Below are 26,157 nucleotides of genomic sequence, written 5' to 3'. Positions count from 1 at the left end.
TTGACTTAAATTCTGGGTAGCTTGCACTAAGGACTTAGTCTCTTAACCACTTCTTAGCGGGAACATCAACATTTATTTAAAATATACAATAGTGATTTTGGAGCACTGAATTAACCCTAAAAACTAGTTTTAGCCTAACTACAAATCTCAGTCTGGGATGTGGTTTATAGTCCATCTAGAGGAAGGATAAATTCTAATGAAATAACTGTCTTTTATATTTTAATAATAGCTGTTTGAAATAGCATAATTCTTTTTCCTCGGCCTTGGAGCAAGTGAATGTCAAATACCGTGGGAAGCAATGAATGATTGCATTGTTATTAATCTGAATCTTCTGAAGAGGTGCTTGGGGAGTCACACCATAACTCGGCACTACCACTGTCATGAAAACATAATAATTCTCATAATATTATGATTTCTTGTAAAGGTGTGTTAATAGTGGAGTTTGGATTGTGTGTGTGTGTGTGTGTGTGTGTGTGTGTGTGTGTGTCTGTGTGTGTCTGTGTGTGTGTGTGTGTGTCTGTGTGTGTGTGTGTGTGTCTGTGTGTGTGTGTGATGTAATTGAATTGGAGACAGCCGGTCTGGAGGTTTTGAGTTATCAAAATTAAGCTAGGTTTGAAATGCTAAATACGTAAACATGGTTGAAGTTTTGGAATGTGAGGTACAAGGAAAAATTGCATTTTTAGATAAACCAGAGTAGCTTGAATTTCAAAGTAATGGTAATATGTTACACCTAGCCAGAAGAAGCTAAGCCAAACAGTGTGTTTATTTTCCCAAAGGTTCATTATAAAACTAGTACCATGAAAAGAAAGTATGAGAAAGGTAAAGTTCCAAAAACTTATCAGGACAATGGAATTTGTATTAAAAAGGAAGAAACATGTATAAAGGAGATGAAGCTGTGTCAGAGGAGAAGCCATTCTAAGATCTAACAATTGTGAAAAGCCTCCAGCCTCTGTGCATCAAGTTGCTCTCTACATGAACCGAAGCTGAGAAAACTCAGGGGTTTTAGGAGTTATTATAGTAGCAATTTGTAGACCTATGTATGTGCTTGAAATCTTTCCTTTTGTTAATAAATGTTTAATTTAGTTTTCTAAAAACCTCTGGAGGTTGTGGTAGTCTTATTACTTGTGAATTCAGGGCACGCATCTCGAAATAAGATACAAATTGCAAAACAGTTGTGACAGCGTGATCAAGTTTTCCTCGTGGATTTGATCTGCCATGTCATAACACCACATATACTACTGCATCACAAAAGCCAAGAAAGTTCAAGATCAACTGAGTACATGGAACCAGCTAATCTCAATTATAGCACTGATGGAATGCAATTGGTCTCAGAAGGAGGGGACAATACTTTTTTTTTAAATCTGTGAAACCAGGTGAATATAAGATCAAGCCCAGCTGTGCTGCCCTCCGCAACTGATTAACCTATCAATACTTAAGTGTGAAGATCATCCATTTGGGTGATGTACCAGAGAGCCTTTTTTTTTTAAATTCTTTCATGGGATGTGGGCATCTCTGGCAAGGCCAGAATTTGTTGCCCATCCCTAATTGCCCTGGAACTGAATGGCTTCCCGCAACATTTCAGACAACAATTAAGAGCCAACCATATTGCTGTGGGTCTGGAGTCACATGTGGACCAGACTAGGTAAGGCAGATTCCCTTCCCTAAAGCACATTAGTGAACCAGATGGGTTTTTTGACAATTGACAATGGTTTCATGGTCATCATTACTGAGACTAGCTTTTCAATTCCAGATTATTAATTGAATTTAAATTCCACGAGCTGCTGTGGTAGGATTTGTACCCTTGTCAGCAGAACATCAGCTTAAGCCTCTGGATTACTAGTCCAGTGACGTTACCGCTACATCACCATCTCCCCAAACATGGAAACTATGGCAAACATGGGACTGTGGTCTAGCAAAAATAGCTGCCTTTAGATCAAGACTGGATAAAAGGGAAGGAAAATTGTAAACATAAAATTATCAAGAAACTTTTCTGAGACCCAGTGAAATTCTGTCAACTGGAAGGTCCAGCATCCTTTTCTTATGAAGAGATGTCAAAAAAATGGTGGTTTATAGGTCCCTGATTGTTTGAACCTGGTGACTGCCTCCTTAACCTTCTCATCAAACAGCAATGTTCATATAGAAGGCTAAATTCAGTGTCAGCTGTTTTAATAAGATGCTGAGACAATATATTTCTGCAGCGCCCTGGCTTTGTGCCGCCTGCATTCCTGAATTATAGGAATTTTGCATCACGGCAGCCTGTCCATCTGCTGGGGCTGGCAAAGCAATCATGACACCTTTCAAATGATCTAACTAATGAAACATAAAATTTGTCTAACACAACTGGTCAGCTGCAATTGACGTCTACACCACATACTCTCAAAACACAACCAGAATGACAACTAGCTATCTCAAATCTGGGTTGAGAGAGGCGAGTTTTGCAGATTTTGCTAATCATGATATAATTTCTGTGCAATATCATTTAGATCACTAACAGGTTAGTGAAAATGACGCAAAATGAATGTACAAGAACTATAACAGCAGTAAAATGCAATGATAGAACCTTGTCAGGGCATTAAATATTGATAAATTTCCTTCCCCTGAATATAGATGTTCTATAACTTACTGCTCCTTCAACCCCCACCTTCATAAAAGGCATCATAGATGGAACTTCAAAATATACTTGAGAATTTTATTGTTACTTCACTTTCACCAATACTGCTTTTTATTAAACCCTGAAAGTGAATTCCAAAACTTCTGGATTATTTAGAACGAGGAGACTGTTGATTGGGAATTCCCGAGAGTCTGGGTGTATATCCTCAATATGAGGACTATGCAAATATGAGGGTGGATTTCTTACTCAAGGCCTTTGATAATATGCCAATCTTTACTTTAGAATTCAGCTCAGTTCCAACTTCTCCTCAACTCAACTTCCAATTTGGCTTTAGTACATCACTACCATGGGTCACTGGAACAGTAATTTTGGGAACCATCTCATTGCTGGCTTTTGGACTCGCACAAAGCAACATCCCGATTGTTTGGTAAGCACCAAAGATATTGGGGCCAATTCTCCTCATCCAGTGCTGACTGGAACAATGTGCGTGTGACACACCAGGAGTACACTGAACCTGCAGCTGGACCACAAGGCCCATCAGGCATATTTGAGACACTGTACTGAAGCACAAAAAAGGGAAAAACAGTGACTTAAAAGCAGTCACAAGCTTGAAGGGATAAAGCCAGAGGGAAGTGCTATGACAGAAGGTAAAGGACTTAAAATTGGTCAGATAATAGGAATATAATTTTCCTGTGGATGGCCTCCAAAGACTCATGGCAAGCTTTAAATCTACGCATGCCTGCTGGTCTTCATGTTCGTTTAAAGTTCATGAGTTTGTCTTCCTGTGTCATTGCTAGATTGCCAACAACACCCCAAGCAAGAATCGAGAAACTGCTGTAGGGTGTGTTTAAGAAGACAGTGTCATGGTGCAGTAGGGAAAACAAGTGTGGGTATGAAGAATGATGGAGATTGCTGTTTTAACTTGGAGGTTTCTCTTCTTAATTCCAAGTGACAGGAAACAATTGTAGGGACGTAGGTGAGGTGGTAAGGAAACAACAGGTGAGGACCAGGTAAAAATAATGTTACTTAACAATGTCAGCCTGTTCTTATGAGACAGAAGGGAGAAAAATAGCAGCCCTGGAATCAGCACCAGATTTTTCTGGGAGCAGTTTGTCTCTGAGTTGTACCAGGTGCTATGGGAGGAAAATTGAGTGCAGAGATCTCAGACGTTCATTTGATGAAATGTGCCCACTTCAGATGGAGATACCAGAAAAGCCATGGTGGAAGTTTGCAAGTGGTGCTATTCAATAGGAAAGTGGGAGCAAAGGGGTAGTACAGAATTTCCCTCCACATTGCATCCATCCTTCTAGTACTTATGAGGAGAAGGGCAAAGGAGAATCAGCCTCAGTGAATCTTGCTATCAGTGACATCAAAGCTTTTCTTGCAGCCACTGCAGATGTTTGCAAAAAAAAGACAGCTTTTTGATCACCAGTGGAGCAGCAAAGCTTGAATTGTTGTTCACAGTGGGAGTTTGTGCTGGCAGCATGTTTCCAGTACTTCAACGCAAAACAAATCCTTAGTGTTACTGAATTACAATTACAGAACCCAATGCACCATCCAAGCTTTCTTCTCTCTCTCTCTTGGGCTCTATTTTCCCTCCCTGTATTAGTCCATGGTCAGAGATGGGTAAACAACCAACACCATGCTTCCATCAATACGTTTTCCAACCAGCTGCAAGGACATAGGTGACAGTGGTGCGGACCGGCCCATCTTTGGTTTTTTTGAATACCCACAGTGCAGCATTTAGAGTTAATGTAGGACTATTTAAACATACATTACTTTGGTGTATGGCTCAAGAAGACAGGCCATTCTGCGTATCCATATTGTAAACGGTTCCTCATTGACTGAACTACTTTCAACAGGTGACACGGAAGTCCAAGGCTGCAGAAGATCTGCAGGTCAGCATAGGAAATGTGTAAAGATTTCATAGGGAAGAATTTTCCCCCCCGTTTTGGGGGAGGGGGGTTCAGGAACGGGTGCGCCTCTGAACTACGCCCCCCGCCATTTTACGTAGGTGGGCCAATTAAGGCCAGCCCATCGTGACATCCGCTAGGAAGCACAATGCGTTCCCTGTGCGAGCTGGGGGGGGGGGGCGATTTCCTGAGCCAAGAGTGCATGAAAGAGTGCACTCATCTCCCTGAGGCTAAGTGCTGCCTCAGGGAGATTGGCGCCAAATTTAAAAATGGTACATGCAGCCAAATGAAATTTCCCTGACATGTGCCCTCATGTGACACTGTCACATGTCCTTCACTTTTAAGTAAACTTTTATTAAATTTTTTACAAACCTACATGAAACCTCATCCCCTCCGGTGGATGAGGTTTGATGCTTTTTCTGAAGCCCGCCAGGGCTCCCAGCCGACCCAACAACCTTAAGGTTGGACAGGCAGGTCCATTAACAAGTTCAATGACTTTTTAAATGGCCTCAATTGGCCGTTGACAGGTCAGCAGGCATACAGCTGATTCGGCTGAGCCGCCGCCTACCTGAAAATTGAAATGACGCGGGCTGACGTCAGGAATTCCACCTGATGTCATCCCGCGTGTCGGTGAGTGGGCCCCGCCCCCCGCTCAGTGACCTCCATATCCTGCCCATAGGCAGTGAATGAAAATAACTATTGGATAAACATTATTTGCACCCCAAAAGCTGGACAAAAACATCTGGAAATCGGATGTTTGGATTTTCCCACCTGAACAAAGAAAAACAAAAAAAAGCAATCTCCTGTCCTCTATCATCCTGGCAACTCTTCTTCATCCAAATGGATAGATTGACAACTCTATATAATAGCCTTGTAATTGTGGTTAAAGGGCTATGGTTTCTTTTTGTAACCTCCACATTCCTGCTGGTCTTCTCAGCCAACCTTCCCTCCTTTCTTGATCACATTGCCTCTGTGTTGAGTTGTACTTCCACAGCGAACCTACCATAGAGGCATTGTCACTAGCCAGACTCTAATCACATTAGGAGCGAGCACACACGCACGCACACACGCACACACCCCCCCCTCCAGTAATATCACGGGATGGCCACCTTCTATAATTAGCTCTCTGCATGGGGAAAATTGTACAGTCCATTGGTTCAAACTGATCAAGATCAGCAGACTTGGAATCAAACCCGGACGGACCCTCTCAGTCTGTGTGATTTGGCTATTTACCCATTAAGTGGCAATATTTTCAATTAAAAATAGTATTCCACAAACCTTTCACCATCCACAAAAGACAGCTTAATCAATCGACATGATCCTTGTGCTATCTACTATCATCTTGGTACATTTCTGTCAAACATTGTTCATGAAAAGGGTGGGTCTTTAAAACCAAAATTAACACAAACCAAATAAACAGGAAAGGACAAGAGTGTTACTAGCATACGTCAATCTTTGCAGTTACCTTCAAATGTATGCTATGTTTATACCTATCTTGGCTGAGCAGATGCTACTTCTTTGGGAGGGGCGCATTCTTCAGAGAAAGACCAGACGACAGAGTTTCTTCACCACATCTAGCTTATCCTTGCATAAAATCTAAAGTCGACTCTCACGCAGCACAGAACTACTCTTTCAATGTTTTGGGGCTCCGTTACCTCACCCAGAATCCATTCCTGGTATTAATCATTCTTTGCACAATGAGATGCTTCCCTATAATTAATCCCTTACCTTCAGCAAGTTGCCCCCCCTGTCCAGCAACCATGGTTTTACTTACAATAGTACCCTGGATTCAGCTTTTTTCCCCCTCTATTTATCTACTTTTAAGATGTATCCTGTACATCCTCATAAATTAGCTCTCTCATTTCAAACTGAAGTCATAGTTTTTCTATCCTTTTCTCATCCCTTTTGACTCTCCTGTCCACCTCTTCTGGAGCTTGGTGATAATTCTGTGCTTCAGTGACCAGGTCAGAACATAGTACTCAAGGTTCAGTGGAGTATAGTTTCAGCACTCAGGCATGTACTCTCTAATTCAGCAATTTAGCTCACAACGTTCTTTTGGCTTTACTGACTGCTGCTTCACAATGACCGAGTCTACAATTACCCCCGATCTCTTTTGGCCTCTCCTATAGGTCATTCAACAACAAGTAGGGAGCAATCGTGGCTTTCAATCCTTTTTTTCCAACATGCAATTCTTGCCTTGTATCTTTATTGATGCATCTACCAGAGTTCCACCCGCTTACAAATTTTGTCTGGGATGTATTGTGGATCCTGGGCTGACTCATCAGATTTCATGGACCCATCACTAAGTTTAATAATTAAAGTATGACTAACCTGCATGGTTTCTGAATCATTTATTAGAAATAAAAATAGCGGCTCCAGCACTTCAATAATACACAACTAAATTACAATGCCTGTTTTACACTAATCACAGGAACCCCAGCTTCCTATGAAACCCGAAAAACTATCATGAAGAAGCAGACATGTTAACTCTTCATGGCATCATGCATGATGTATGTGACCTCCCATGCATGGAGATGGTCAGAACACCCAATTCCTTTCTACTAGGTGCTTTGCTTCTTTCCAAATACAGGAGGAGGCCATTTGGCCTACTGAATCTGGGCTGGCTATTTCAAAGAGGATGGCCCTTTGAAAGAGCTGTGCTGGCTCAATGGCCTCTTTCTGTGCTGTACAGTTCTGTGATTCTCCCCTCAGCCCTATAGGTGGGCCTTCTGCTCGTATGATAAACTGAAGAAACTCACTCAAAAAAGGAGCAGAGGATCTAAAGAGACAGTCAAAGAATGAATCCACTGATTGAGAACACGTAGGGGAAGGGGAGAAGGAAGCAAGAGGATTTGGATCATAATGAGCCCACTGACAGCCAACACTGCCGTGCATCCAAATAGACACTGGAATGAAAATTACCCTGAGGCATGTCGCGCTTACACTGGTACAAATTCATTACATATATACCAGCTTATTTATAGTGGCAAACGGAGGTGAGAATTTAATTAATTTCAGAATGAATCTAAAGTCTGCTTTGCTAATGTAAAAATGGCATAAGGTGAGACTGCATATCCAGCTACGTTTCATGGGTATTTTATTTAATAGTGAACTTACGGAAAACAATGTCCAGCAACTTTTCTCTTCCCTCAAAGGGATGAAAATCCCATCACTCTCTACCGGCTCCACATAAAACTTTCAATCCTATTCCCAGCTTACAAAGCTATAGCACTAAAACAATGGACTGGTATAACGCTAGTCAGAATATGCCTACCTAACATAAAATTGGTACAACCTATTAATTGGAGGGATTTTAAAGTATTAAAATGCAACCCTGAGCACTACGTTCCACTTTTTCTGTTATTTTGCAGTAAATGTACAAAGGAATAAGTGTAGGCCATTCAGCCCCTCAAGTCTATTCCAGCATTCACTCAGATAACGGCTGACGTGTCACTCGACTTCATATACCCACCTTTGATCACTATCGCTTGGTATCTTTACCAGATTTCTACCACCCTCTCAAAACAAAAGCTTCCTAATTTTACTCCAGAATGGCTTGTCTCTCCAAGTTAATGCTTATACCCTTTTGACATGGATTTCTCCACCAGAAGGACAGTTTCTCTTACACACTGTAGCAAACTCTTTTGAACACCTCCCTTAAATCACCACCCAATCTTCCAAACTCAAGGGAATATAGTTAAGTTTACGCAAACTGCCCTCATAATTTAACCCTTTCATTCCAGTATCATTCTGGTAAGTCTGCACTTAACCCTCTTAAAATCATTAAATCCTTCCTGAGGTGCGATATCCAAGACTGAAGATTGTAGTCCAGGTGGGGGCCGGCACAGGAACATCAGTGACATACCACTCATCTTCAATTTGTGCTTAAACAGGGAAACCAACACTGGAAGAGAGTCGGACACAAACAAGCAACTGCTGAAAAATCCCGAAAATCTGTAATCTTAAGACTCAGCTATCCAGAAAATTAGAGACCAGTTTCCTTACTTTATTTGCCCTTTGTAGCATTTTCCCCAACACTCTGAGCCACAGCTGATATTAGTCAGTAACATTCTGGCTCAGAAGGATGTAGGTTCAAGTCCCATTTCAGCACTTGAGCATAAAAATCAAAGCTGATGTTCCAGTGCAATACTGAAGGGGGGGGGGGGCGGGGGGGTGCACTGTGTAGTTTAAGGATCTGGCACAAATAGGAAAGATGCTACGTAAATGCAAGTCTATAAAAAAAAAATCAATAGTCAATACACGTGTTCTTCCTGTAGCAGTCATTCAATAGCAATCAGAAATGTAGAGTTACCTAGTCATGAAGTATAGCAATTAGGATTCTATCCATATCGAGTCATGCTGAAGCCAGTTATGGTTCACTCTCACACACCTGGCTGTGGTCAGCTAATTTAACACAAGATGAGAATCAAGTCCAAGCCCTTTCTTAATTCTATTTTAAATGTGCTTTTACTGGTCCAGCAGATGTATATTGTGCCTTAACCACACAATATCACACATACCTATTACTGAGGAAAATATTACAGGAGCACCTTTTAAAGCAATGGACAGTTGCCGACCCTGCCCCAACAATACACTGCTGCCATCATGTGGTAACTTAATAGTAGTGCAAATCTCCGCCACAACACACTCCTCCTTCATCTAAAAGTAAGCCTGTAATGCATACTGCTGGATAATACAAACTTTTGCAAGCAAAAAAAGTTTTCAGTTAACAGGAATGGACCTTTAGCCCTATTTCAACACCATCACTGCTACACCCATCTGGAGGTATAAGCTCACTACTGACAAAAAAAGTCACATCCAAATCTGCTTTCTTCTGCTGGCATTAGTCCCGTTGTTTAAATACAAAAAAGTAAATTCATAAGTGCTCCCAGACACTGCAAAACAAAAATACAACATTTGATATTGATTTCATAATAATCATTCTGACACAGCTTTGAAACACCAGCTGGCTTATGTCAGAAATAAGAACACATGAAGGACCAACTCACACCTCGGAATCCTGGGTTCAGATTCAGTCCAGAAAGATAGGCTGAAGGTTGCCTCTTCCTATTGGCTCTAAAGGGTCTGCATGAAACCAGCTTGGGAAGTTTTAACTCATTCATTGCAAACAAAACGCTGGAGCTGGATGGGAAAGCTCACTTAAGAGAGACTGTAAAGATGGGAACTCTTACAAAGAGGGTTTGGAGGAGACATGAAGAAAAACATTTTCCCCTAGAGGGTGGTGGGCGTCTGGAATTCACTACCTGTATTGGTGGTTGAGGCTGAAAATCTCAACTCATTTAAAAAGGTACCTGGATCTGTATCTGAAGTGCTGTAACCTCCCAGGCTATGGACCAGGTGCTGGAAAGTGGGATTAAAATGAGCGGCTAGTTTCTTTTCTCTTTTTTGGCTGGCGCAGACACGGCTGGGCTGAATGGCCTCTTTCTGCGCCTTAACTTTTCTATGGTTCTAAAGTTGGACTTGTAGCATGTTAATTAAACCTAAGAGAAGAAAGCTTCAGTCTGCATCTATCCCCGCCATACCTCAATATAGACAAGGGACAAGAAACTAACTTGTTCAACTCCTCAGCCCCGACACGCCGCGACTTGGCAAGCAAAAAAATCTAACTCATCAAAACAAATTGCAGCTCGTAAGTATGACAAATTGTGGCGAGGAAGAGGAGGAGTCAAAACTCATGATTTGATAGACATTGGTTGAGGGAGATGACGTAGAATTAAGATAGCTTGTGACAAAAAGGAAGGATGCTCACTTTTAAGAAGCGCTCCATTAAAATGAAAAGCATGGCTGTGTCTATATGTGAGTGTTGCAGGCTAGTTGGATAAGACAGGACAAACCTTGCTGGAATTCCGTCTCCACCTTCAGATACTGTCTGAGAAGATCCATGACAACAGCCTTCATGTGACCCCGGATTCCACTGCGATACCTGAAAAAAGAATTAAGCAGTTCAGTTCATTCAGTTCATCTTATCGTCAACCCGAGTTTGGAGTAAAGGATGCTATATTTTGGGGAAAGGCCTCTCGCACTGTCGAATTTTACGGGTTTTGTGTCTGTTTTTTTTAAATTTTTATAAAATGATTTTGTTCTTGCTTTTTTTCCCTAGACAGTCATTCCTTTATTTATTTGCAAAGTCTGAGCAAGTTGTCTTAATTGGCACTGTAATAGGATGATACATCAGTGAATTGAACATATATGCACTTGAGCAATCTGGTCTGTGCATTTCAACCAGCCAGCAGAGTTTCTATCCTGTGACAGACAACAGATTAAACCAGTTCACTGGATCAGCTGGTCTGACCTAGTCACTAATGGTCCTAACTAGAATTATTTTTCTAAGCAGAAAGGAAGTTGGCCAAAAATAAGTTCAAAGTACCTGTGGCCTTTGCATCCTAAGATACAATAGGCGCTTTATCACCTCAAGGTGAAAAGCTCAAGGAACTACAAGTTTTGGAACTCAAAACCTCTGACCTTGTGTCTGGTGCTCATTTGCCAGGCTACCCAAGCACACTTCAGACAGTGTCATGGAGCAACACCTACAGGGCAGCACAGAGCCAAGAGCTGGATATACTGGTGGTCCCTTGGCCAAAGATCAGATGGCAAAAAAGGGGAAGACATTAAAAAATTCTTTTAAATGGTAGACAATAATTAGTCTGTTTTGTAAACCTATTTCTGCCACTAAGTATATTTTTAAATTGAAGTCATTGGGATAACATGGAAAGTTTCCTGGCTGGTCCTAAGAAACCATCTCAAACTTCATAATCTTCATAATTCTTGAGTCCATTCTACAATTACATTTGACGGTCGTTTCAATGGCAGCAAATGATTACAACCTACTTTCAAAAACTGCTTTGACAACAGTTTCTGTTCAGCGACATTCCTGCAATAATCAAGCCATTAACATGTAGGGCTGAATCATTTTTTTTAAAAAGCATGAATACATAAATACTAAATACAGAAATTCTGTATGAGAACCAAAGGTTAAGCGTTTTTCACTCATTTAATATTCAAATGTCTTCATAAAAAGATGCAAATTATTGTATTATTAGAGACATTTGAAAGTCACCAACACATACAAGCAAAGACACCGCAAGGTGATATTTGCAATGGATACACGAGCCAAGGCAAACTAAAAATTTCATCACAATTTCAGTGGATAAATATCATCACAAAAAAACATGAGAAAGATTCTGTGCAGCCTTGAACTTAGACAGAAGGTCTAACTGGACAGTGCAATTATTTCATAATTGCCAAAGACTGTTTGGAATAATAAATATATCTGATCCTGGGGGACACAGGTTCCACTGGCTGGCTTGCTGCCACTAGATTTTACGGAGTCTCTCCCACCTATCCCAGTGTTGTTACGGGTCAGTAAGGAGAACATTGGGAATGGTTCAAATGTGTCCCTTCCCAACAAATCTACATTTATCTGAAATCAAAGGTCTGAAGAAGCGGTAAGTGCACAAATGGGGACAAGCCCACTGGGTTATCAGACTCCCGCACCAATTGAATCATCTGGATCCCAGAAAGTTATATAGCCTGGACATTAGTATGACTATAGTAAAAGCAAAATACTGCAGATGCTGGAAATCTGAAATAAAAACAATAAGTACTGGAAATACTCAGATCTGGCAGCATGTTTGAAGAGAGAAACAAAATTAATGCTGAGTCCAACATAACTCTTCTTCAGAAGCGTGACTATGTTGTTTTAAAACGGTCTGTCATCTCCCATTCTTCCTCTTCTCCAATTATCTCTCTGGTGTCTTTCAGCGTCCTAGCTGTAGAGGCAAGTAAGCTGTCTCCAGGCTTTAATCTATACAGCTCTACAATTGGCTGCTAGGAAATACGGGAAAAGCCTCTCCAATTTTCCTAACCATCTACCAGCAAGGAGGAGAGGAGAAAAAGCAGAGAAAAATAAATTACACCAGTGAAGTTGTGCTGCTCTTTGACACTTCCTAGTGTTGTTCACAGAGCTTGAGAGGTGAGTCTTAGCATGCTACTTAACTCTGGAAGGGGCTATGTGACCAGATGCAAGTGGTCAGCTGCGGGGACAGTGGCCAATTTCTCCCTCCCTAGCACTGGGATTAATAATCAGTAACCCCCTCTGGACAGTGGAATGCACAGCACTGCAAATTCAACCCAGAGAGTCACAAACGGGAAAGCTGATAGAATGTTATTGTTCTCTGTGAGGGGAATCGAATACAAAAGTTGGGAGGTTATGCTTCAGTTCTACAGGGTGCTGATGAGACCATATCTGGAGCACTGTTCTTTTTTGTGTTCATTCACGGGATGTGGGCTTTGCTGGCTGGGCCAGCATTTATTGCTCATCTCTAGTTGCCCTCGAGATGGTTCAAGAAGGCAACTCACCACCACCTTCTCAAGGGCCACGAGGGATGGGCCAGTGAAGCTCACATCCCATGAATGAATTAAAAAAACTGTGTACAGTATTAGTCTCCATATTTAAGGAAGGATGTAAATGCATTAGAAGCAGTTCAGAGAAGATTTACTAGACTAATAGCAGGAATGGGTGGGTTGCCTTATGGGGAATGGTTGGACAGGTTAGGCTTGTATCTACTGGAATTTAGAAGAATAAGAGGCGACTTGATTGAAACCTTGAAGATCCTGAAGGGTCTTGAGACGGTGGATGTGGAGAGGATGTTGTCTCTTGGGGGAGAATCTAGAACTAGGAGTCACTGTTTAAAAGTAAGGGGTCGCTCATTTAAGACAGCGATAAGGAGAAATTTTTTCTCTCAGAGGGTTGTGACTCTTTGGAACTCTGCTTCCACTGCCTTTTGAGGAAGAGTTTCTTTGAATTTTTTAAGGCAGTACTAGACAGATTCTTGATAAGCAAGGGGGTGAAAGGTTTTCAGGGGTAGGCGGGAATGTGAAGTTGATGTTACAATCAGATCAGCCATGATCTTATTGAATGGCAGAGCAGGCTCAAGGAGCTGATTCTTGCTCCTAATTTGTATATTCGTATGTAAACCATCCCTTCTTGTATAGATGCTGCAGTTCGGACCTGTACTTACCATTCCCACCACAATGGTTTCACCAACAAGTCAGAGTCCAGAAGCCGACGATGTTGAATGCTCAGTACTAACCCTCCCACCTCTGCCAACAGTATTACTCACCTCTGCACCAGCTGAACTATACTCTGCGTATTCATGAAGAAAACCTCCCGTTCAGACTTCCTGTTTAGTGTTGCAGCATGGCTGTCCAATATATTGGCAATCTGAAAACGGGGAAGGAAGAGAAACCAATTTGATATGCAATCGGCAGATATTTTAAATAAGTGCGTCCAATAACGTTAACATGAAATATGTAAATAATTTTACATTTTTGAGGGTGCCTTTAGATTGTCTACAACCGAAAGCATGGAAAAGTGACCTTTTATCAAGTACCTATTAGCACCAATCTTGAGCTTGTTAGCTGCTTACTATCTTCCACCAACCATATGGTCCAACTAGTAAATAGAGAGTCATAGTACTGAATCTGTGAAACCTTTAAACATAATGGCACAATGGATTAGCATCCCTCTAACACAAACTTCATACAGATCGTTTCTCAGTGATGTACAGAATATGGTTGAGGGCACCATTAATTTATGGGCCCACAACCTATTTGACTGCAGGCAAGTGCTGGAATTAATTACCCTTCCCTCTCCCACTTGATATACAGAAAGAGAAAGTGAGGTTTTTGGAGACGAGGTTCTCCAGTCCCAAAGCAGCGGATCAAACATTCTGCAGCTCTACGTGATGAATTGTGGCTGCAAAACCTAACCCTCCTTGCTGCAGTGGGGCATTGCTCTGCAGAATGACACGTAGGGCTGAATTTTGCCGTGGTTGAGCCGGGGGGGAGGGGGGGGGGGGCGCTCGCTGACACGTAAAAATACGCAGGATGATGTTGGGCGGAACCCCCGACATCACCCGGCCCCGTTTAAATTTTCAGGAAGGCGGGGGCACAGCGAAATTAGCTGTGCGCCCGCCGACCTGTCAATGGCCAACTGAGGTCATTGACAGGATAATTAAGCCAATTAAAGGACCTGCCCGTCCAACTTTGAGGCTGGCGGACAGGCCAGGAGCCCCGGCGGCAAATAGAGAAAACACGAAACCTCATCCACCGGCGGGATGAGGTTTCATGTCGGGTTTTAAAAATTTGTAATAAAGTTTCTGTGAAATTTATTAACTTGTGGCATCTCGTGTGCCATTGTCACATGAGGGGGGGGGACATGTTAAGGATTTTTTTTTTCTATTTTTGATGTTTTTAAAAAGTGTCAGCGATCTCCCTGAGGCTGCACTTAGCCTCAGGGAGATTTGTGCTCTTTTGTGCGCATGCACAAAAGAGCGCCCTCTCGCTTATGGGGAATCCCCCCCCACCTGCCCGCACAGGAAGTGCATAGCGGTTCCCGCCCGGACGTCACACTGGGTGGGCCTTAATTGGCCCGCCCGTTTAAAATGGGCCCGCTTCTCCGGCGGGGATCAGCTCCCCCGCCCGCTGGAGATTGGGTCGGGCCTGCCCACCCGACAGGCAGAAAATTCTGCCCAGAGGGTTGTCTTTTGATCGTTACAGAAACAAAGCCATTAACACAAAGGTTGGCAAGTCAAACAGTCATTTCGCCAGTCTACTTTCAAAGCTATTCAACATTCCTAAAAAAGTGCCCTCAATTAGGCCGCTGCTTGTACTTAAGGCTCTTGAAAGGGCACGTTCTAGGACTTTACAGCACCTAGCTCATGGTATTATCTCTAGTCACGCAGAACCTTTATAGGGGGGGGGGTTGGTGGTTGCAGAAGGCAGTGGTGTCGTGGTAATGTATTCGATTCCCCTCACAAAGAACAATAACATTCTATCATTCTCTCTGGGTTGAATTTGCAGTGCTGCGCATTCTACAGTCCAGAGGGGGTTACTGATTATTAATCCCAGTGCTAGGGCTAGTAATCCAGAGTCCCAGGCTAATGCACTGGAACACAGGTTCAAATCCCACCGTGGCAGCTGGTGGAATTTAAACGTAATTAATATATCTTCAATATAGTCTCAGTAACAGTGACCATGACAACTATCATCAATTATTGTAAAAACCCATCTGGTTCATTAATGTCCTTTAGGGAAGAAAATCTGCCATCCTTACCTGGTCTGGCCTACATGTGACTCCAGACCCACAGCAATGCGGTTGACTCTTAACTATGGCCTGAAATGGCCTAGCAAGTCACTTAGTTCAAGGGCAATTATGGATGGGCAACAAATGTTGGCCTTGCCAGTGGTGCCCAATTTCTATGAAAGAATTTTTTAAAATTCCTTCAGATACCCAATATAACATGAAGGAGCATTTACTCCTTCTCTCACAGCATTCAATTAACTGTTATTTGTATCTACCTGTGACTAGGAGTAGGCATTCAGTCCCTCAAATCTGTTCTGCCATTTAATTATATAGGTGCCCCAACTCCATTTCCTCATCTTTCATCAAACTTTTGGACACTAATCTGCCGAACTGTCTAAAAAATTTCAAAGGACCTCCAGCTTTCTGAGGTGAGAAAATACTAGATATTTGCAACTCTCTGGAAAAAGGTTCCTCCTGATTTCACTCCCGAATGCCTTAGTTCTTGTTTTAAGGATTGTGTCCTCTTCTTCTGGATTTACCCCCACCAGTGTGAATGGCGTGGATACAGGAAAAATCATCAAATCCGTTTGTCATTTTAAATACCTCAACTATCTCAACTCAAGGGAATATAAAACAGCTCTACATACCTGGCCTCATAACTTAATCCTTTAAATCCCTGGTATCATTTTAGCAAATCTGAGCTGATTCCCCTCCAAGGCTAATACATCCTTCCTGAGATGTGATTCCCAGAAATGAACAGTATGATGGGTTATGGCTTGGGATCAAAGATCTGAACGACTGATGCAAAACCATCTCCCCTTATGCATTCCAAGGCCTTTGAGACAAAGGCCAACATTCCATTCACCTTTTTAATTTTTTCTTGATACCCGTCCACTCTCTTTTAGTGATTTGTTTTCCTGGATACCAAAGTCAAATATTCTGATCGGTGTTTCTTGACTGTGAAGTGAGTAACCTTACGTTTCCCCCGCTCTCACTAAGTCAGCTGACATCCTATTGTAACTCGCTGCTTTATGGAGTCAAAGAGTCATTACAGCACAAAAATTAAATCATTTGGCCCATCGAGTTCATACCACGTCTCCGCAATTTTTTTTCAAAAAGTATTTTAACTCACGCTGAATTAATTTTTTTTTTGTTGAACGGCATCAGCCAGCTAAAACCAGGAATTTCTAAACCTAATTTAAGGCCAGGCCACATCTTTTCCTTTCTGAAATTCTCTCGAAGTACCTGTTGGCTGGGGAATTGGCAGAGCACAGAGGTGATGTTGCTCGCATACTGTGCCATCTCCTTTTTAATAGCTTTCTCCACCGCTTGAGGGATCCTTCCAGAAACACTGGTCATGATATCCTGCAGCTCCAGCAGCGGGAGGGAGGGGTCCCGCAAGGTCTGCATTAATCTTTCCACCCAATCCTTCACCTCGAATGGAAGAATAAAACAGGAGTCAAAAGGTTAACCTCACTGCAAACTCCTTCTCCATAAAACTTTGAATTTCCCCCCCCTTGAAATGAGCGAGTAAACGTCTCATATGACGCTGTGTTCCTTCAAACAGACCAGAAGTTCCCAGGATCAATCCTGATGACCTCAGATGAGCAACAATACAAACACTATAACTAGCCTCAGTACATCTAGCCCAAAAGAGGGAGGTGGAAACCACATGGGGTTACTATTCCCGAGACTACTGACTGATCCTTTCTGGAAAATTAATGTATGTGGAAGTTGAGTAAAGACTGGATCAGGTTTGGCTGTGATGCTGAGTTGGGGGGTAATATATTAGCATGGATAGAGAATTAGTTAACAGACAGGAAGCAAAGAGCAAACATAATGGGGCATTCTCAAAATGACTAGTGGAGTGCCACAAAGATCAGTGCTGGGTCCTCAGCTATTTACAATCTATATTAATGACTTAAACAAAGAGACAGAGAGTAATGCATCTAAGTTCGCTGATGATACAAAGCTAGGTGGAAAAGTAAGTTGTGAGGAGGACACAAAGAGATTGCAACGAGATTAAGTAGTGAAAAACAAGATGCCAGATGGAGTATAACATGGGGATGAGAGAGATTATTCACTTTGGTCGTAAGAATATAAAAGCAGGATTTTTTTTTAAAAGGGCGTGAAGCTTCTAAATGTTGATTTTCAGGTTGACTTGAGTGTGCTTGTACAAGGAATGCAGAAAGTTAGCATGCAGATACAACAAGCAGTTAGGGAGGCAAACAGCATGTGGCCTTTATTCCAAGGGGTTTGGAGTACAAGAATAAAGAAGACTTGCTAAAATTGTACAAGGCTTTGGTGGGATCACATCTGGAATACTGTATGCAGCTTAGGTCTTCATGGATATGCTTTCATTGGAGGCAGTACAGCGAAGGTTCACTAGATTGGTCCCTGGGATGAGAGGCTGTGTCTATACTCGCTGGAGTTTAGAAGAATGAGAGGTGATCTCATTGAAACACACAAGATTTTGAAGGGACAAGGTAGAGACCAAGAGGTTGCTTCCCCTGGCTGGGGAATTTAGAATATCGGGGCACAGTCTCAGGATAAAGAGTTGATCATTTAAGACTCGGAAGAGGAGAAATTTCTGCACTCAAAGGGTTGAGAACCTTTGGAATTCTCTAATCCAGAGGGTTGTGGATACTTAAAACATCATGAGTGGGTATGTCAGGTTTGTTGAACCACCTGGTTTCTTCCTATTCGTCATCTTCACATGTTCCTAGAACACTATTCGGCAGGAACAGGCACAGAACAGCATGAACTGATGCATTTTATTTATTACACTTTTTTCCTTCCATTTAATGTACTTTGCTCCCTTTGTTTTAAAAATAGCCCAGCATTCACCAGTCAAATCAAACAGCCAATGCAAAAGGAGCCTGGAGCCTTTAGTGTTCCCTGTCAGAAAGACCACCCTCGACCATTTGCTCTGCACCTCTTCCTGTACGTATATTGATACTTTTGGTACTGAAAGCACAATAAAGTGCATTTAAATACATATCAAAAACCCAAATGAACCAATCAATCAGGGCTGCAAGTATTTTACATTATATATAATGCCTGACTCCAAGATTTGTCCAAGCATACATCCTCAATATTAAAAGTTCTTGAGCAAATCACTCTTATTTCCATCCTTATTTAACTCTGCTGCAACATAATGCTGCTCAAAATCACAGTGTATGGTAATGCATTAAACGATATGTTTACTATGTCAGATCTCACTTTTTGAAAATAATTAATTAAAAGCTAATTAGGCACTTGACCTTCCTTAGTTCCATTCATTCAGAACTATATCTCAAACGCCAACCCCCTTTCACTGGTTTGACCCTGTGTCTCCTTATCTCTCTGTTCTGAATTAACTTCATTAGTTTTCTATCTGTCAGACAAACAAGAAGCTGACCACTCTGCAAAGCCCCTGCACCTCATTCCGCAGCAGTACCTTAAAGTCAAAGTAGGACTCTGGCAGGCAGAACCCATTCATGATGTTCCCCAGGTTATCCAGGACGTAATGGAAGATGCGATGTGGCTTTTCTCCTTGGAGGGCCGAGCTCTGGATCCTGGCCAGTGGTCCTGTGAATAATTCCGCCTGGAATTAAGCATAAAACACAAAACCTCCATCAGATTTCCTGTATTTCCAATAGAGGGAACTCAAACTGAGTTTATTTGAAGCAACTGGAGTGGCCAGGTAGATAACTGTGTCATGATGAAATTATTATAGTTGATTTCACAACCTTTCTAATGTGAAGTGTTCTACAACTTTATTATACAATTCAACCCCAATCTACATAGAATACTGTAATAAATTTGATAAACTTACCAAATTTTTGCCCTCCCTCCTTTTCCAGACACACTGATTCCCTCTGGGATACTCTTGCAATGGACCTTGCTTCAATATCTTACTCAAGTGATCATTTTCCATATATAAGCAATAATAACAGCGAATGTTATTGTGCTGCTTGACTATTACGGCCATTTCAAGTCACGTCAGATCCTGCCCTCACCCAATATTCGCATAGATACACTTTCAACATGGGCAACTGTGCAGCAGTCAGGGCCTGGAACCATGGCTAATTCTCCCCTTCCTATCCAGTAGCATGGAGATCAATTATGGATTCCCTATTCCCACTCTGGCTGATAGCATCTTACAGTACTGCCTCGGGAGCTGCCTGATCTACACGATTCAGTTACTTGCTGCATAATGAGCCCTTGGGGAAAACCTGTAAATAAAACTTTTGTGACAAATGAAACTTTTACGGGTTTAGGTTGCGACCCTTCCCTTTTCAATCTCCTTTATGTCTGTTTGCTTGACACGCTTGAGAGCAAGGAGGCAAACAACTTATTCCTAGCCCTATATCAAAGCCCTTCTGTAACTCTGAAACAGGAATTCATGTGGCCTGAGCTGACTCTCCCTGCCTCAGCTGCACTCAGGATGACATCAGGTGGAAGGCAAATTCAGGCTGCAAACCTGCATCCTGCCACTTGGTGGCACCATAAAGCTGCCTGCTGAAAACTTAACTATTTCGCATAGACTTGAGCGCCAGAGATTTTCTTGCTACTGTTCAAGCATTTAGTACATCTGTTAACAGGGAATTCACACTGCAGTAAATGAATGGAGAGCAAATCACACTTTGCTTCAATTTATTCTAACTCCTTAAAAAATTTCTCTTTACTTCCTTGGTTTCAAACACATTAAAGATGGTTCATGTTACTGTGTTGTGACACGTGCATGTTTTGCAAAGTACAGCTAAATTTATTAATAATTATTGTTTCAATTTCCATCTCCAGGGGGAGCAAACAATTATGCAAAACTTTTTGCTTAAACCTCCATTGTTTTCTATCTTACTGAAAGAGTTCCAACGATGTCCCCTCCTTTCTGTCCTCTCAAACTCAAACGGCAAAGACCACATTTATATTACAACCCTGAAACAGTAGCAAAAGTGCAACCCCTCCACCACCCGGCCCCACCAAGCCAAGCTCCTGGGCCTATCCCTCTAGCCCACTCAGACATCACTGGCCCCAATCTGTGTTTACACACCAACTTCAACATCACAGCCCAATGGAAGCTGTTTTGCCAAGATTGGTGTGCACATATATTCATCCCTTGCGAGCAATGCACTGAATACAACACATCCCTCGAAATTCTTATGCACACTTAAAACTTTCTCAAAAGAAATATATTTTTATAATTTCTATTAAATGTTCAGTATGTGAGTAACCCACACCATCTTCACACATTACGCTGAATTAGTTTTGGATACGTGTCAATTGGACAAAGAGCCAAACTCAAACTTCCCCAGTTTGAGCTCAATTACCATGACATTCATATTGGTACGGACTGATGAAGAAGCACCTTTCCAGATAATTTTTCCTTAGACTTCAACTGGGTTCTGAATACTCCTGGTGCTTTTGTCTATAATCACCACCTCTGGAGATTATCCTAAACGTCATCACTCTTTGACTATGATTATACAGTGCAAGAGTATAAAGTAAATCAGGGTGATTAACTCGATAATTTGTTTTTCTTAACTGTGGTGAAATGTCTCAGGTTCATATTAACCTGCCCCCGCTGACTGAACTGAAAAAGGGAGGTCCCTGCGTAGAGAAATTGTTGTGCCAGACGGCCGCATTGCACCGATCCCAGCCAAAGCCCCGCACCCCAACAATCCCAGCCAAAGCCCCGCACCCCAACAATCCCAGCCAAAGCCCCGCACCCCAACAATCCCAGCCAAAGCCCCGCACCCCAACAATCCCAGCCAAAGCCCCGCACCCCAACAATCCCAGCCAAAGCCCCGCACCCCAACAATCCCAGCCAAAGCCCCGCACCCCAACAATCCCAGCCAAAGCCCCGCACCCCAACAATCCCAGCCAAAGCCCCGCACCCCAACAATCCCAGCCAAAGCCCCGCACCCCAACAATCCAGGTCAGCGTGTTAGCATGAGGAAGATTAGGCTGCCTTCACCAATGTTTTCAGTGTTGTGATCCTGGACCAGACCCCAAGCTTTTGATACAATGCAGTTAGGGAGCAGTAACTTTTTGTTTAAAGTAGACAAAGTTTGATATCCAAGGTACTTGCTAAGAGAATAAAGCCTCAAGATTCCATGGTTTCTAAACAAACAAAATAAACTACTATACAAGGTCAGAAATATAAAATAATTTACAGTATCTATCTTATACTCTAATATTCTGGGTTAATATGACATACATATGAATTAACAGGCAAACTGTGGTCACACACACCACAGTACACAATTAAGTGGCAAATGCAGCCAAGGCAGATCCCACGGACTTCTCAGCAAACACAGAGTCAACCAATCTCATTGAAACTCTCTCTCTCGCTGATGAGGAATTCCAATCTTTACTTTCGGAGATCTAGCCTTAGAAATCGTTCCAAAAATTGCTCCAACTCGGACTGCTTCAACAACGGCTCACCTCACAGGGTTTCAGTCTTGTCTCCCAAGACTCCATTCCCCTGGGTTCCCAAGTCTGCATTCCAGCACGAACTCGCAAACACAGCTTCGGCTCTTCAGCTGCGCTGAGCAGAACTGTACCTTTACCCTCTGGCCCACAGCACAGAACCATCAACCTTCTGCTGTCTTCACCAATCTCAAGGGCCTGTCCCAAGCCCTCGCTACTTGAATCCTGCCCAATCACACCACCTGGAGCCTCTTTCTTTGCTCCTCGTCCCAGTGATTCCCATCCGTGGTGTCCTCCTCCCTGTGGTTCCTATTGGTGGTCTCAGCTTCCCGGCGGCTTCTTCCCCAGTTCTCTCTCTCTTTCTCTGGCACATCTCCCTGTCCCCTCTTTGGAACATTTCCCTATACCCTGTCTGGGAGTCTTCTCCAGTATGGTGCTCCCTCCTAGGTCACAAAATTGAATGTTTTGCACCATTTTCTTTCTCACGCAGGCACACTGGGTCCTTGGCCCGAAGGGCTCCAAACGCCGCCAGCTCCTGAGCCACGCATACATGTAAACTCCCGGGGCATGCTGGAACCTGTAGTTCCCAGTCCCCGCTCGACAATAAGGTAAGTCAATGCTCCACTATGCTTTCCATCAATCACGTGAGCTAAATATTTTACAGTGACAACTTCAACAAAAAGGTCATCAGGAAATAGAGACCGTTCCACAGGTCAGCATATACAAAACTCGGTTTCTATCAGCCATACTTAAGAGTACATGAGTTACAAGTAGGCAGCTTTTGCTGCCAATGCCGCAGTCAACGGGGGCACCCACAGTCGATTCCGTTGCTCCCTTATATCATGGTGAGTGACAGCGCCAGCAGCTGCCAGGCCCAAAAATGGCGCCACTCAAATAATCACAGCTGTGTTTTCTCTCCTGTTTCGGCAACAGTCAAAGCCATCTCCCTTGTTTAAATGTCAAGAAACTATCATATTTTTCCTATTTTTTGGGATATTTTAAAGTAGGCTTATGTGTGTGTGTATGCGTATGGTTGTGTGTGTGTGTGTGTGTGTGTGTGTGTGTGTGTATGTGACTAATTGAATTAATTAGTTAGGCTGCAAGGTTTAAATTAAAGAAGTGAGGTGTAAAACAGGCGTTTAAAATGGAGATGGGTAATACTAGGGTGAGGTCAGTAGATACGGTGTGAATGGAATTTGCATTTTTAGATAAGCGGAGAAGTTGCTTGATTTTCAAAGGGACATGGAAAATGTTTACAAACGGCAAGATAAGTAAGGCAAAGTGACTATGTTGATTTTTCCCAAAAGTGCTGGCCATAATGAGAATGTGAAAGATTTTTATATTCAGGATTAGTAACTACTAAAGACAAGTAGAGAAGTGGGTCTTACAAATCAAAAGGGATAAAATATATTTAAAGAAGGATGGAAGGCTATGTGAGGATGCGTCCATGTGATATATTGAAAGGTGACTGTGTGAAACAGATTGGTGAGGAAAAGTCTCTAGCCACATTACAGAAGTTTGCTATTCCAGTAACCAAAGTTGTGTTAAAAGCCTTTGGAAGTCAATTGTCCAGTGGGCGCTTGTAGTAATATTGTTGGATGACTTTATAAATTCAGAATCTATTTGGACTGTTGCCTTAAAGAGGGTGTGTAGTTGGGAGTGTGGTTAGGTAGAAATTTTGGGAACTGTTATAAATGTGTGACTGTAATCTTGTAAGCGTTTAGGATTTTTTTCTTCTTTTGTTAATAAATGTTTTAATTTAATCTTTAAAATCTCTAAAAATGGCAGTGCACAAGTGACTTCAGTGCACAAGCTTTCTCATAATAAATACAAATTGCAAAATTGTTGTAATAGCCTGGCCAAGTCCCCTTGTGGATTTGGTCAGTCTGGCAAATACCAGGCCATATCATAACATAAACCATGCATATAATTTCATGGAAGTGTAATTTAAGCACAAAATTTAATAGCAGGCTTGAAATCCAGTCATGAAATAAGGGGTGTTTCACACAAAGTATTTCAATGGTTCTTGATCAGCTAAACAATCTCCAAATTCCTCTACGTGTCATTATTGCTTGATTTAGGTTCTTGTGATTTCATGCAACTCCGGCGGAAGCAAGATCTCCTTAGGGATGAGTTTTAAACATGGGAGATTGGGGTTCAGCCTTTCCTCTCTGGCAGACTCAACAATTCTTACATGAGCCAAAGATGTGCACAATAAACCTGGGCACTCTATTGTCACTGAGTTTGGCTGGCTCAACATTGGAATTTGGAAGGGTACCCTTCCAAGGTGCCCTTGTCTCCCTAATTAATTAGCAGATAGCTTTATTGTTCTCAAGGTTAAACCGAAACTTCCAACCAGATTCATCACAGGCAGTGTGTCCATACAGATATAAAAGCTTTTCACGCATGTGCAGAGGTGTACTGGCCAGCTAGGTGCAGCAGAATGACCTAATTGGTATTCCACACATGTGCAGACTGGCCATCTTGTGTTGGCAGGAGTTACAGTGTTAAAGTATACTTCAATGAGAAACCTTTAAATACTATTTCAATTTTTAAACTGTTTCAATTCAACACAACAACAAAGCAATGTTTCACATGTACAATTTCCTTCACAGAATGTCTTTTTTTGGTTACGAGATTATCCAGACCATAAGCTAGCAGTGCAATCGGGCTTTAGTCACTTTTCAGTTAGTGACAAGACAAAACATTAGGCAAATCTGATAAAACAAAAGACGAACTGTCACCTACCTGCTGCACTCTGCTTGGATCATCTAGTTGCAGTTTGGCAATCACACAACCTGGTTCAAGGACAGCTCCTGGTCTCTTCACGTAATGAATACAGCCAGATGCCTGAGCAACCAAAGTCATCACCATCTTCATCACCTGCACACAAAAAGAGATTAGTTAGACACCTACGAACTGCTCAGAACAGATTTGCATGCTTGGTTCCAATGTATAAATCAGCCTTCATAAAAACAAAAAAACTGCGGATGCTGGAAATCCAAAACAAAAACAAAAACAGAATTACCTGGAAAAACTCAGCAGGTCTGGCAGCATCGGCGGAGAAGAAAAGAGTTGACGTTTCGAGTCCTCATGACCCTTCAACAGAACTTGAGTTCGAGTCCAAAACTCGAACTCAAGTTCTGTCGAAGGGTCATGAGGACTCGAAACGTCAACTCTCTTCTTCTCTGCCGATGCTGCCAGACCTGCTGAGTTTTTCCAGGTAATTCTGTTTTTATAAATCAGCCTTGATTGACTTGGTAGCACTCATGGCTCTGAGCCACAAAGCTGCGGGTTCAAAACCCACTACAGGACCTGACCACTAATATCAGCTCACACTTCATGCAGTACTGGGACCAAGGTGTTGTTAGCGTGCCTCTGAACAAATAATTTCAAGATAATACGTTTGAACGTAACCATAATCCCTGCACCTGCAAGTATCGGTTAAAAGAAAAACAACGCAGGAGTATCAACTGAGATCAGAAATCACAGTAATATCAGCACCATGGTCTACAAAGACTGTGACAGGAAGCTGCAAAAGGCTCAGGTGCTTTAACTGAGCCATTCTTGGCTCCAGCATACCACATAAAATGTGATTATCCAGTATCGGTTTGTGCTCCCACAGTCCTATGATGACAACTCTTTTCATATTCTTTACCTATTTGGATTATTTACCTCAATTTCAGCAAAACAGTGATCTGCAAAAACGTGGCCACCATCTTCCACCGTGTACTGGATGAGCTTCCCTGCCGAGGGCGAGCGTAATAGTGAGGGGTCATTTTCCTTTTCAAATACACACGTCTTGTTGCCAATTGTGACACGATATCTACGACATAAATGTCCTGGGGTTAAAATGCGCTACCAACAAACGTCTAAGAAGAACACTTCCTTGAAGCGGCAATCAGGAGAGAGAGAGAAAAAAAACTCCGTTCCCCACCTGTCTACTTCCTCTTTCATGTACGAAGTGTAGCTGCTGCCATCGTAGGATAACAGCAGGCCACCATCACTCAGCCGATGGACGTCCACCTCCACAAATGAGTTATTCATTATAACTAAATAGCAATTAGGCGACTGCCGGGTAACCTGCAAAAGAAGTGAACAGGTAACATCGG

General features: G+C 42.3%; 1 protein-coding gene across 2 annotated transcripts in view; it reads right to left on the bottom strand.

Moving 5' to 3' along the window:
* Positions 1-26,157, bottom strand: part of acaca (acetyl-CoA carboxylase alpha) — a 303,263-nt gene that overhangs the window by 218,558 nt on the left and 58,548 nt on the right. For both annotated transcript variants that reach the window (XM_041197029.1, XM_041197030.1), the window contains exons 17-23: positions 25,983-26,128; positions 25,721-25,871; positions 24,794-24,928; positions 19,071-19,217; positions 16,877-17,065; positions 13,668-13,768; positions 10,380-10,468 (exon numbers count right to left, since the gene is read on the bottom strand). In XM_041197029.1, coding sequence (XP_041052963.1) covers positions 10,380-10,468; positions 13,668-13,768; positions 16,877-17,065; positions 19,071-19,217; positions 24,794-24,928; positions 25,721-25,871; positions 25,983-26,128 — 958 coding nt within the window. The remainder of the gene's footprint in view (positions 1-10,379; positions 10,469-13,667; positions 13,769-16,876; positions 17,066-19,070; positions 19,218-24,793; positions 24,929-25,720; positions 25,872-25,982; positions 26,129-26,157) is intronic.

Source organism: Carcharodon carcharias, chromosome 10 (assembly GCF_017639515.1).
Source record: "Carcharodon carcharias isolate sCarCar2 chromosome 10, sCarCar2.pri, whole genome shotgun sequence".
Taxonomy (NCBI): domain Eukaryota; kingdom Metazoa; phylum Chordata; class Chondrichthyes; order Lamniformes; family Lamnidae; genus Carcharodon; species Carcharodon carcharias.
Note: the sequence above shows the minus strand (reverse complement) of the source record. Positions and strands in the feature narration are given on the sequence as shown.